Genomic DNA, 12,682 nt, shown 5'->3' on the forward strand with positions numbered 1-12,682 from the left:
TGGCCAGCTATTTCCTATTCGTTGGAAAAGTGCAGCAATTGGATTTGATTCATCATCTGATTGGATCATCGCACTTCACAACGCCAATGGCCACCTACAGCTAATCACAACAAATACTTTTAAATCTAAAAACGAAAGATGCATACTGATGATTAAAATCGTATATTGAAAAATAAATATACAGTATAACTTAAATAACAAAATTATTTATTCATTTTTCTCACAAATTTCAAAATTATACTGCCAACTTGATGACTTATTCAAAACAATTCTCGATGGTGAACTAGAAAAATAAATATACATCTTTTTCAAATTGGCAGTTAGATGACAAATTATTTCAAATAAAGCGTTCATATATACTTTAACAAATCGGTAACTACAAAATTTTATAATATAGCGTATGCTGAAAGCGTTTCACGAAAAATTTTAAGCAAAAAAAAAATGTTCTAGACATCCAGTGTGCTTGAATAGAATCATTGAAAAAAGCACATAATTAAGTTCTTGCCCCTTTTGCGAAGTGTTTCGATCCTTAGTAAACGTGATCTTTAACGAATAAGTTTTGTCCGGCAGCGGTACCGGCGACAGATCCAGCAACGTATTGTCCAGTTGCTGCTTGACCGTTAGCCTGAGATAAAAAAAACACAATTAGCAGAGTCCAAATCACGAATTGAACTTCGTCGAGTACAATAACCTACCTTGGCACGTTTCATTAATTCTTGTTGAGCAGCTTCAACGTTTTCTTTCTTTCCGTTCCATGCACGGAGAACTGACGCCTAAAAAAAAGAGAAATAAATTATTAACAAGTTACGTTCACAAATGAACCATAAAATCCAATCATCACGTACTTGTAAAGCACGGCCATAACTGAAAGTCAATTTCCATGGTTTTTTGCCTTCGTAAGCATTAATGGCGTTCAAATTGATAGTAGCTTCTTCCTCTGTCTGACCACCGGATAAGAAGCAAATGCCTGAAAAAAAGAAGTTTGTAAAACCAAATTTCAAACGCAAAGAGTTGTTTTCCTGAATTTACCTGGAACTGCGGGAGGTACGGTTCTTTGTAAAGCAGTAACAGTAGCTTTGGCGATTTCTTCGGGAGTAGCACGTTTAGGGCACGACTGACCAGGAGTAACCATGTTCGGTTTCAATAAGGTGCCTTCCAAATAAACATGATGATCGTTTAAAGCTTTATACACAGCAGCGAGAACGGTTTCGGTGACTTTTTGGCATCTGTCGATATCATGATCACCGTCAGGAATAATCTATGATAAAAATAAAATGTGAACTTGAGTAACGTAACTTCAAAATACCAGTGAATAATGACAAAAAAATCTATAATATTGTGGAGTACGTACTTCGGGTTCTACGATCGGAACAATACGCTGAGATTGGCAGATGGAAGCATAACGAGCCAATACATTGGCGTTTTCCAAAATTGCTTGATATGATGGAGTATTCTTTCCGATTTTCAACACGCATCGCCATTTAGCAAATTCACAACCATCCTTTTTGTATTGAGCACAACGACTTCCCAAATTATCCAATCCTAAAATGTAAGAAATTGTAATACTTCCATTCATATCGCTCAATAAGAATTGTCGAAAAAATTTATTTTCAATGTAATACCTTGAGTGGTAACTTCTTCTTCAGATCCGAATAAATTGACAACACCGCAATCGACTTTAATTCCAGGAATGATACAACGTTCTTTCAACAAGTCGGAGAACAATTTTCCGTCATCGTCTCTTTGGTACAACGTTTCGTGAAACAAAATTACACCGGAAATACTTTGATTCATTTCGGGATCCGTTGAGAACAACAGCTAAATTAATGATCGAAACAAATACGATTAGTTTTCTGTCAATAATACATCAATTTCTTTACACAAAAAAAGAAGTAGGTAGGTATTAGAAAATGTATAGGTGCATTGAAATGAATTCACGTACCTGCCTGTACTGCCTCCTAAGTTCTTCGGTGTTTTCAACGCCAATTTCCTGGAGACGTTTTCCCATGGTAGAAACCGATTCATCAGCTGCTAAAATACCTTTTCCAGAGGCGACGATTAATTCGGCGATACATTTCAATTCCTTTTGAACGGCTGGAGGTGGATAGTTGAAGTAGGTCGTCATTTTTGGTAATGCTACAACAAAAATACACGTTTAAACGACTTGAAACTACTTGAAACGAATGAAGATATCGAAATACGGTGAAAATTGGTGTAATATTTTATCATTACGATGACTTATCGGCTTTAAATTATTTACTCTCGATTTATCGAATCAACCTTAAGAATAACAAAAGTTCATGAAATTATAATCTGACACCAACAATTTCATATCAAAGGTCATTGAAGTTTAATTAAACTAAATTCATTTTATCAAAGTTGAGAACTGATGATTCTTTAAATAAGGAGCTATTTTAGAAATCGTTAAAAAAAATACAAATGCACTGCTTCGACATAATTCAACGGTGAAATTAGAATTTTGTGATTTTTTAATCAGGAGATAATTAATTTCAAAGTTTTCATCATAATGCTGACATCATTCGAACAAATTTTCGACAGTTAACCACGGTACCTAGTCGGTTTTATTCGCAAGAATGCACACCTTACATAATTTTCCCATGTTAGTCATACTCAATCATGCTATTTGGAAAGTACAATACGCTGAATATCGACAGCACACACATACAGCAAAGGCAATCTACCTAATAAAAATGAATATAGAATTTGTTTTTCAAATTCCAACCATTAGACATGTCTCACTCTCACACTACAAGATTTAATGCATATGTACCTCGGCTACCTCTTAGTAACTATACCTATAACTTACTTAGTGCTTACTATTTAAAAAAGGAATGCAATTAAAGAAAACAAATGCAATAAAAGGAAAAAAATGGAGCGTCAACAACAAGAATATGCGTTCCTATAGTAACAGAGAAATTCTGAAGGCTTTTCATAAAATGACCTTAGACATTTTTCTAACATATGATGTTAGAGTAAAGTTTGCAATACGGAAATTTGAATCAGAGTTCGGAAAAAATTTTATTTTTTAAGGGAAAACAAAAAACAAAACAGAGAGTTTGTTTTTTAAATATGAAAACTGAAAATGTTTCATTTCTTTCACTTTTTTCCAATACAAAGCGTCCATCCAGTATATTTTGAAAAAATCTTTGAACTACGCATACCTAATAGGTACCTATTAAACTATTTACGACTTACGTGAGTTTTTAGAACGTGAATAGTTACTTCTATGACTTGACTTCAAATTCGTTCGAACTGATTCAAAATTATCATTTTTTTCATCATCATAAGAAGAAAGATACGAAGGATAATCTTTGAAAAAAATTATTCGCGAATGGTTATCTTTTGAGAAGAATTTTATCGAACCATAAAGTAATCTTATCGCCGCACTCGTGTTTCAACTTCCAGTAAATTCTTGAATTAAAATTTTTTGTGCTCACTTTCTACGATCAAGAGGAGATACGCGCCCCCTCCACACTCTTAGGAAATTTCATATAAATATCATGTCATGCTCAAATTTTACGTCAAGAATAAATTAACCATTTACAATAATAATATCAACTTTCGTTAATATAGAAAAATCAAGGTGACCCCGAAGTTCGACAAAAATTTGCGAAGAAAACTTGAAGGTTAACTAATTGAAAAAAACGATATCAAATTTTCAATTTAAGCATGAATGAAGGTCACCATGAACAAAATTCTAATCCGAAAACAAAAGACTCGAAATTTTAAAATTTCAAACGTTGACTAAACGAGCAAAAATTCACGAGAGCCACTTTCATTATCTCTTGAAAAACAATCCATCCGCTTATTTTAAATGGAATGATAAAAATTCACTTGAAAAAGTTGGAAAACGCGAACTGCATAAACTGAATGAGACCGAATGTGACATATTCGACGATTAAATTACGTCACATCGACCTAGACAAGGAGTGTCCGTTTCCATAATTCAGGAGATGCCGATAATTTTCATCGGATTCGAGAAGATGATCTCTCATAATAAAATGGTTTGATCAAAAGTTCATAGTACAATGACATTATGTAGGTACGAGCTGGCAATGAATTCGCCATAATCCAAACACAACCGCCCATGAAAGATTTTTGGCACGATTAGTGTAACAGAAATACTCTTGTTTTTCTCTTTTCACCCAATCTTCAAGTTCATAATGCTTATGAAATGAAGAAAATAGGATATTGCAAAATTCCAAATAAGCAAATATGTTGTTAGATTTGAGAAAATGTTCAGGATGAATGATTTGATTAATCAATGACTACGTTTCTTCTACTGCTCACATCATTTCTTTTGGAGGAAAAAATTATCGTTAAAACACTCGAGGTCAAAAGTTTGATAATAGTGTTTGGAAAAATAATAAAATAATCCGAATAATTTATGTAAGATTAAAGACGGAAAGAACAAGCGTAAACAAGAAGCTAAAAGTTCAAATAATTTCCTTTGCGTCACAACTCTGAACTCACTGATAAGTGGCAAAAATTACATCGTGCGGCTGTTCTAGAAAAAAATCATATTATTCAATAAGCATTATGATCTATTTCAGCCTTAAAAGCTCAAAATAATACCTTGAATTGTAGCTAAAGACTTGAATAATATTAGCAGTTTCAAGGCAGTCAAATTTAAAATGAAGTTATTCATAATTTTTGCTAGGGGATGACGCAATTACCATAATATTACAAGTATTACACTCATTCTAAATTAACTGAGGAAATTATGCGGCATGAGACTGAAGGTAGCCGGATAACTGACTATTCCCTCTGAATGATTTTAAAAAGAAGAAAATTGTTCAAACTAATCTATTTCATTATCACTTATTGCACGATAAAAGAAACGAATGATGAACACCTCGGTAATGATAATATAAACTATGATAAATTAAGATTAACAATGAATATCCTATGAAATATTACCTTTAAGTTGAAAGTATTCACTAAAATTTTGGAAATGTCTTGAATGTCACTAAATTAACAGCACATATAATTAATAAAATTATTTTTAAAATTCCAAAATTCAACTCAACATTCCGCTAAGCTCAAATTCAAGGAGAATAACAAGGGCACAGCGCAGCCACCAATATTTATAGGCATGATTGTAGCAGTGTTTGATGTGATCCGAACAAAAATCTGAAAAATCACAAAAATTAGAGACTCAAAAAAATCTATTAAAATCGAAAATATTTGAACAATGCTTGATAGAAAATCCATTATGGTTTCAATTTGAACAGCAAATGGAAAAGATTCCAAATTTTGTGAATTTTTTGTCGTAATATCAAAAAAATCGAATATTTCAGTTTTATTTCACAGGTGTGAATCTGTCTGGCTATAATTTATATTTGAGAAAAACTGCCACTGCTATTGCACTTGTTTTTATGAGTGATAACAAAATTGTAAATAAAATATTGATTTTTTTTTCGTAATTCCCATCGAATTAAGATTCTTGTTCTTGTGAAGTTGCTGAAATAATTTTAAATGGTGCAACGGTGGTGGAAAATGGACTGTACTGTTGGCATAGTTGAAGTCACACCACGGATCTTTCAGCAATGAGTTCAGAAAACGAAATCCTGCGCTAGAATGTTGCATTGAAGTTTGCTGGATACGAAAGGAGTTCGGTGTAGGTTTGTGAGGTGTTGATTATTTTAAACTCATAATTTAAACTCAATATAATTCCTTCTCAGTATTGTTATGTCGAATAAGCAACTATCAAAGTGACTCAATCGAAAGTATTCTAGTCCTTTAACGCATTTATTGAACTAGTCTTTTGAGACAGCATACTTAGAATGACTTCTGACGAATCAGAAACGAATGAAAGAAGTAGTGATTCCAGTCACGAGTTGAAAAAGAAAAAGAAACTTAAACATAAAGAAAAGAAACACAAGAAGAAAAAAAACAAACATTCTTCCGACTTGGAGCGTAAAAAAAGGAAAAAGAAGAAAAGGAAAAATTCTAAAGAAAGAAAAGAAGGAATTAAAAAAACAAAATTGGACGAGAGCGTCAAAGATGAAGATATTCCAGGACCATCTGTACCCGAAGATCTCCTTATAGAAAGTTCTAAAGCGAAAGCCCCTATGACCAAAGAAGAATGGGAAAAAAGCCAAAGTGTCGTTCGAAGAGTATATGATGAAACTGGTCGAAGCAGGTAACAATTTGAATATCCCTAATGAAAATATAGTTGTCAGCATTTAAAATTATTAATTTTTTTAGATTAATCAAAGGCGACGGCGAAATTTTGGAGGAAATAGTCAGTCGCGAAAGACATCGTGAAATAAATCGGCAAGCTACCCTTGGAGATGGTTTATTCTTTCAGAACAAACTAATGAAAAAATAACGCATTGAAAAATTTTTTATGAAACGAAAGAAGAATATGCTTTAATTCCGTATTTAATATTATTTTATTTTTTGAATTTTATCGCAACTCAAAGTACTTAGTATTGTTTTTAATTTCTCGCAAAGTGTTCACATTAAAATTGTTCTATTTGCGTTTCTATGGAAATTTTTTTTCGAATATACTTACTCTCTAATATGAATATAACGTTAACTAATTAAATTATTAGGCTCGTTACACACAGAAAACAACTTTTCAAACGAACGCTATGTTTTAAGAATGTACAAACTAAAGTATAAACTATTCAATTTAGGTGTGTCCAAATGATACGATTAAATATCAATTTCGCCCGATGAAATAGGAAATTTAAACCAAATACATGTTGGAAACTGGCTCATCAAATGAGTATGTCTCACGGAGCAGGACATCTTTCGGGTTCATGTTGCTTCTCCCATAAGCAATAGTTAGTATGGATCAGCTTACTTACACTCGGTTCAGCGAAATATCAAGTTAGAATGGATTTCGGTACGACATGTTAATTTTACAATCATGCAAAATTTTAATAGAAAATCATACAAAATGGCATGCTTAAAATGTCATATTTTGAAATACTGCCCGAGAAATAATATATTTAATAACAGCTTTTACCAATAAAGTACATATATTGAAAAATAAAAAGGACACAAATAAAACGTACTTCACAACGATTCGGTTACTTTTGTTATAATCATTACATTTTCTTCAAATAACTACACCAATTAAAAAAAGACAAGTGAAAGTGATAAAATATTGAAAATAAAAAAATCCACAAAGACATAATATTTCGTTATAAAATAACTTTCCTTCATTTCCAACGGCAAGTAGTTACATTAAATTCTGAATAAAATCATAGTTTTTTTCTTTATCACGCACTATTACTTACGTAAAATCTCAAATTTTTCACTCAGATTTTATTAATATTTAGACTAGGTTATTGCCATATGTTTAACATTCAAATAATTAAGAAGTTATTTCAAACATTCATTTTAATCGCTTCGCGACTCGCGTTGATTATTAGGTATCACATAACTGGAATGTCTATTGACGACACTACCTCTTTATGACGCTGAAACGTGATCGTTTCATTCGCTTTAATTGTAAAAACAATATAGGAATATAATTTAATTCTTGAAAGCTTTCTTCTAGAAAAGTTGAATAAAATAGGTAGTTGATCCATCTCGCCAAGATGGATCGTCGGCGATTTTTGCTCGGCATAAAGGACACGTCTGCTCTCGATCTAGCCATTTACAAACACAAACTTCGCAAAATATATGCTGACATTCTAATAATACCGGAGTTTTGAACTCGTCGTGACAAATGGAACAAAGGTTGCCAGCTGATGCTATCTGTTCTTTGGTAGGTGTAACTCCGATCGTCTGAAAACAAAGGAATGCGAATGCACACTCTTAAATCGACAGTTTTCCATAAAACAACGTTAAACATAACATTAACTCATCATCATTTTTTCTAACGAAATCTCATTAAATCTTATGTGTTATCGCAGTTAAATAGATAGTTCCTCATAAACTTTTCACACCTATCATTTGAATTTTGACCTCTTTTTTTATCTAATCATTTTACTTTGGTGTAAATCATACAAAATCTACTTACGTATACTTATTCAACACATCAAATGAAAACTTACCACATTCCTAAGAACTTTCAACAGTGACATCCACCATAGCTTAATAGCATTCATCAGTAAGTTTCCTTTAGAGACCATATAGGCAGCTGACAAAAATACCCCTATTACTTTTTGAGGACCGGAATATGAATCCAGAAGATAATGAAGCCATGGTTGGATTGGAAACGTGTTGCGATATAATTGCGAGGTCGCTTCTATAAAAAGGTACCACTTGCCCTGAAAAAAATCGAGATTTTACATTAATCAAAAACAAACTGACATTACTAAATGAATAAAATGGCAATTTGTCCATACCCGTTTACTAGTAGGAATCAATCGTTGTGGTAACAAAGTAAAAACTATTTTGATAATAATTGTAATCATTTTCAGAACGTAATCGGTAACTATCACGGACCATAATAATTCACTTAAAGTGAGAAATCCAGTTTGAGGCATTATACCTAAGCTGTAAAATTGAATTCATTTTATAATTATGAGTAAAGGAGATTCAGTGTACATTCATATTAAATATAATCAAAAAAATTACTACTAACAGAAAGCGAAATTACTTACCACAAGTGTAACACATCTTCATTATAAATTAAAAAAAATAATCCACCTATCGCAACAATGATGTGACAAATTAAAAAACAGAACATGGGAAAACTTCGAGAAGTTTGTCTTGCAACTTCTTTTTTCACCAACGTATTATAATAAAGAAAAGTGCATGTCAGCCCAACAAACAGCAATATACCTAAAAACATGAATAAAAATTTAGTACAAATTTCCAGCCTATGAAACACATCAATTTTTAATAATAATAGTTGTTTGACTATACAATGGAACTTACCCATTAAGTGGTCAAACATAAATTTGGTGAAAACAAGAATCACAAATGGTAAATATTTACAAATGGTGTTCAACACTGCACTATTTGATACATTGAGCACTTGAGTTTCAGCAATGTCCTCTGTAAAAATTACAATTTTCTTATTATAATAGGTTCAAAGATTCTTCAAAACAGGAATTTACGAATAAATTATCCTAGAAAATTAGGTTCTTACGTTCATCTCCACTTCCATTATTACTGTTGGGGCTATTATTATTTGTGTTTACTGTGTCCGCACTTTGAGTTGGAGATGGAGTGGTATTATTTTGCGTTGTACCATTTTGTGCTATGACTGACACAGATGTATTACTACCATCCATATCGATTACGACCTCTTCGGCTGCATAATATTTGAAATTCATAGCGTAAATACACGGAGGCAGAAACTTTTTCAAAACGAAGTGGTATGAATTACCTGTAGAAACTACTAGTCCTCCAGGACCCACATCTCTAGGCGCTGTAACAGCAGGTTGGTGTTGGGTGCCTAATAATGAAGCCAGCGTTACATTAGCGTTGTTATTCGCGGACATGATCGTATCAGTGTTAGTTCTTGCTCTTTCTACAATCGGTCGTAGTTCTTCTATTACATTATTTATATTATTTCTCAAAATATTTGGAACCTCTGCAGTTCTTCTTTCGAGATCTCTGATACCAGCTCCGATGCTTAATCTGGGTTCTCCTGCAATTGAAAATAGTATACATATGTACACGTACAGTAAAATTTGATCAACAAGATAATAAAAAGATTCGTAGATGATGACTTACTCAATCTGTTGCCACCCGATTCCATCTGAGCTGAACGAAAACTACCAACGGATCTAGATCTTCCAGAAAACAGAGTGATTCTAGTATCTCTATTCCGAGGCCAATCTCTGTTTTCGTTAGCCATTTAATGAACGTACATCTACGCAATCAAGAGAACCAAACACACCTAGTGATAAAAAAATTGATTGAATTATATTACACACCAACTCAACAAGAACCCATCGAAGTAAATACTTCACACACAACTGTCTTTACTTTTTAATCATAATTGGAATTCTGTAGAAGCAAGAGTAATACTTGGACTAATTTCCACGCAAGCGATTATATTTCTTGGTTAAAACTATACTATAGACACTAAGAACGAATAGCTGCACTATTACAAAATATCTATACGTATTAGAAACAGAATCAAATTTTGAGATTTATTGATAAATTTTAAATTATTATTTCATCACATTCGGAACGTAACGATGATTCTCAACTTCTGACTCGAAAAAAACCCGAAAATTTTAAAAACCACAACACTTGGTACACATTTATTAGAATTATTAATTTATTACCATGGGTGATGAAGTAAAATTAATTATTGAACAATTTTAAATGGAATGACTCACGATGTCACGAATGGAGCGATCAGGAGCGATAGCTCTCTATCAGCGACGTAATTTGTAGAGCACCTTCATTTTTTTCAACCACCCAATGTTTACATTTCATTTTTAAAAATTTATCTATTGTTCGTAAGAGATCGTGTTCAACGGAATTTATAAATGCGTAAAGACGAAAGTTTCCTGGCTTTGATTATTATTGCAGAGTGGAGAGTCAAACAAGTCGAACATATGTTCGGTTTGAGGAAGGTGAAAGGGGAATGAAACGAAGAAGGTGAAAGAAAAACATTTGAAAAAAATGTCAACTGATAAAGACTGCGACGGACTGCGACTACTGCGAGCATTCTTCAATTTCATCAACTTATCCGCTTAGGGGCCTTCTAAAACTAAAATCTGAAATGTAAGTAATTGTAAGACAGGAACTTTTTTCATTTTTTCAAAAATGTCATTAAAAAAGTTTCCTTCTATACTGAACATTCGGAAACCGTCGTCGTTGGCCTCTGATATTTTCAAGCGAAAATATGTAGAAGATATTCCCAGACCTATAGTAAGTATTCATTAATTCATCATCAATTTATTCACTGTGCTCCAAGATATTCGCCATGGTAGCCACGATATCCATAGCTGTCGAAAAACGGTTGTAAACTGTACTTTTTGACATTTTTGTAATGGGATGAAAATGTGAAAATCCTGTAATTCAAAATTGTATAATTTTTTAATACATATTATGTACATTGTTCATGAGCGATTGTCGATAATATCATATTGTGAAAATTTAGCATAATTTTAGTTGTTTTTCATTTCAATGAGCACTCACGATTATAGTATAAGTATAAGTGATATCAATTTGTTGTATTCGTTTAGGAAGGTAGATATGCGGTGAGAGGTATGGGCTTGAATTGCTTAAGAACTGGTTCCGGCCATAGTATATTTTGTCTTCCCGGATCTCTTGGTAAGCGTTTATAGCTGCATTAAAACTTTTACTTATAAAATGAAATAAATACATTCCAATTTGCACTTAATATCTCGTAGGTACAATATGGACGGATTTTGAACCTCAGATATCCGGTTTCAATCTCAATAAATATTCTTTGAACGTTTGGGACCCTCCAGGATACGGTAAAAGCCGTCCACCAGAACGTACTTTTCCCTTAAATTTTTACGAACGCGATGCGGACTGGGCTGCTGAACTTATAAAGGTGTGCCACATTTTTTTTTGTAATAGTTGTAATATCGTTGATTCGTTGTCTTCTTTACTAAAATAAATGACGCTGAATCTGCTCAGAAATTTGAAATTCAACCTTGTTCTCTCCTTGGATGGAGTGATGGAGGAATAACTGCTATCATCTTAGCCGCCAAGTATCCAGAATTGGTGAAAAAATTGGTCATTTGGGGAGCAAATGCTTATTTAACGGATTTAGACATACAACGATACAAAAGTAACATAAATTTCATTAAATAGCATTTTTACGTAACTGTAAATTCAGTTTCTTTTGTTGGATAGATTATATTATATTTTCTGATCAACATATTCAGGTATTGAAGACATATCTAAGTGGTCTCCATCAATGAGGAATGCATTAACAAATATATACGGTGAAGAACTTTTGCAATATTTGATGACTTCATGGGTGAACGCTATGGTTGCCATTAGAGATTATCGTAAAGGAAATATTTGTCAGGACTTCGTTGGGAATGTTAAAGCAGAGACTTTGATATTACACGGTGAAAAAGATCCATTGGTGCCTCGTTTTCACGTCGAATATCTTTTTGAGAGAATGGGCATTACATCGTAAGTGTTTTGTAATGAATGTTCTTCGTGGAACATTTTTAATTTTGTATTGTTAATCTGCAATGTTCCTTTTGTCTGTCGTTTTTTTTTTTGTTTCAGATTGCACTTTTTTCCAGAAGGAAAGCACAATATTCATATAAAGTATGCGAAGGAATTTAATGAAATTGTTCAAAAGTTTCTGTTCGGTTTGTAAATCTCTCAGTGTTTTCCCAAAACCTCCTCCTCCGTGGTATTTGTGTTTTTGAAATACTTTATGGTATGTTACTTGGTTGAATGTTTTTTGATTGATGTTTGGTTACTTATAGTGATATATTCTTTACCCTGTTATGTGATGGAGTATTTTAATTTTTAGAATAAAATTGTTCATGCATGGGGGTTTTCATTTTTACGTAATTTCAATGACTACTTATGTGTATCATCAGCTCGGAGGCAGCATATTTGTAGTGTCATTTTCATTATTACGAGTTTTCCAGGTCTTCATCTAGCTTTTACATTCTTGTCGTGAATTTTCATTTAGGTATGTACAGTGGAGAATTCATTTCATTCCGGAAATATGATTGGAATTTCGAAGAAATGAAAATGAGATTAGAATTGGCCGAATTGGGAAAATGAAATT

At 32.7% G+C, this 12,682-nt stretch overlaps 4 protein-coding genes across 7 annotated transcripts; 2 read left to right on the forward strand and 2 right to left on the reverse strand.

Moving 5' to 3' along the window:
- Nucleotides 1–146: 146 nt before the first annotated feature.
- Nucleotides 147–5,098, reverse strand: LOC135836023 (fructose-bisphosphate aldolase-like). Of its 3 annotated transcripts, none has more exons than XM_065350591.1 (8): nt 4,942–5,098; nt 1,943–2,136; nt 1,623–1,818; nt 1,352–1,542; nt 1,030–1,258; nt 846–967; nt 696–773; nt 147–625 (listed from the first exon to the last, which is right to left on the reverse strand). In XM_065350591.1, the coding sequence occupies exons 2-8, from the start codon at nt 2,123–2,125 to the stop codon at nt 530–532; spliced, it is 1,095 nt and encodes a 364-aa protein (XP_065206663.1). In that variant the 5' UTR covers nt 2,126–2,136; nt 4,942–5,098; the 3' UTR covers nt 147–529. The 3 variants fall into 3 exon arrangements, with proteins under 3 accessions (XP_065206663.1, XP_065206662.1, XP_065206664.1); XM_065350590.1 differs by lacking the exon at nt 4,942–5,098 and adding an exon at nt 4,597–4,727; XM_065350592.1 differs by lacking the exon at nt 4,942–5,098 and adding an exon at nt 3,217–3,236.
- Nucleotides 5,099–5,412: 314 nt separating this feature from the next.
- Nucleotides 5,413–6,510, forward strand: LOC135836026 (ADP-ribosylation factor-like protein 6-interacting protein 4). Its single transcript, XM_065350595.1, has 2 exons — nt 5,413–6,166; nt 6,232–6,510. The coding sequence occupies exons 1-2, from the start codon at nt 5,808–5,810 to the stop codon at nt 6,353–6,355; spliced, it is 483 nt and encodes a 160-aa protein (XP_065206667.1). The 5' UTR covers nt 5,413–5,807; the 3' UTR covers nt 6,356–6,510.
- Nucleotides 6,511–6,961: 451 nt separating this feature from the next.
- Nucleotides 6,962–10,331, reverse strand: LOC135836021 (E3 ubiquitin-protein ligase RNFT2). 2 transcript variants are annotated; one of them, XM_065350586.1, is made up of 9 exons: nt 10,230–10,331; nt 9,670–9,835; nt 9,320–9,583; nt 9,080–9,244; nt 8,866–8,985; nt 8,589–8,769; nt 8,331–8,481; nt 8,037–8,252; nt 6,962–7,767 (listed from the first exon to the last, which is right to left on the reverse strand). In XM_065350586.1, the coding sequence occupies exons 2-9, from the start codon at nt 9,791–9,793 to the stop codon at nt 7,534–7,536; spliced, it is 1,455 nt and encodes a 484-aa protein (XP_065206658.1). In that variant the 5' UTR covers nt 9,794–9,835; nt 10,230–10,331; the 3' UTR covers nt 6,962–7,533. The 2 variants fall into 2 exon arrangements, with proteins under 2 accessions (XP_065206658.1, XP_065206657.1); XM_065350585.1 differs by having other exon boundaries at nt 9,925–10,322.
- A 193-nt stretch (nt 10,332–10,524) lies between these two features.
- LOC135836024 (valacyclovir hydrolase) lies at nt 10,525–12,436 on the forward strand. The gene is made up of 6 exons (XM_065350593.1): nt 10,525–10,821; nt 11,139–11,226; nt 11,307–11,473; nt 11,560–11,713; nt 11,811–12,066; nt 12,166–12,436. The coding sequence occupies exons 1-6, from the start codon at nt 10,717–10,719 to the stop codon at nt 12,257–12,259; spliced, it is 864 nt and encodes a 287-aa protein (XP_065206665.1). The 5' UTR covers nt 10,525–10,716; the 3' UTR covers nt 12,260–12,436.
- Nucleotides 12,437–12,682: the final 246 nt, after the last annotated feature.

The sequence above is a fragment of the Planococcus citri genome, chromosome 2 (assembly GCF_950023065.1).
Source record: "Planococcus citri chromosome 2, ihPlaCitr1.1, whole genome shotgun sequence".
In the NCBI taxonomy this organism is placed as follows: domain Eukaryota; kingdom Metazoa; phylum Arthropoda; class Insecta; order Hemiptera; family Pseudococcidae; genus Planococcus; species Planococcus citri.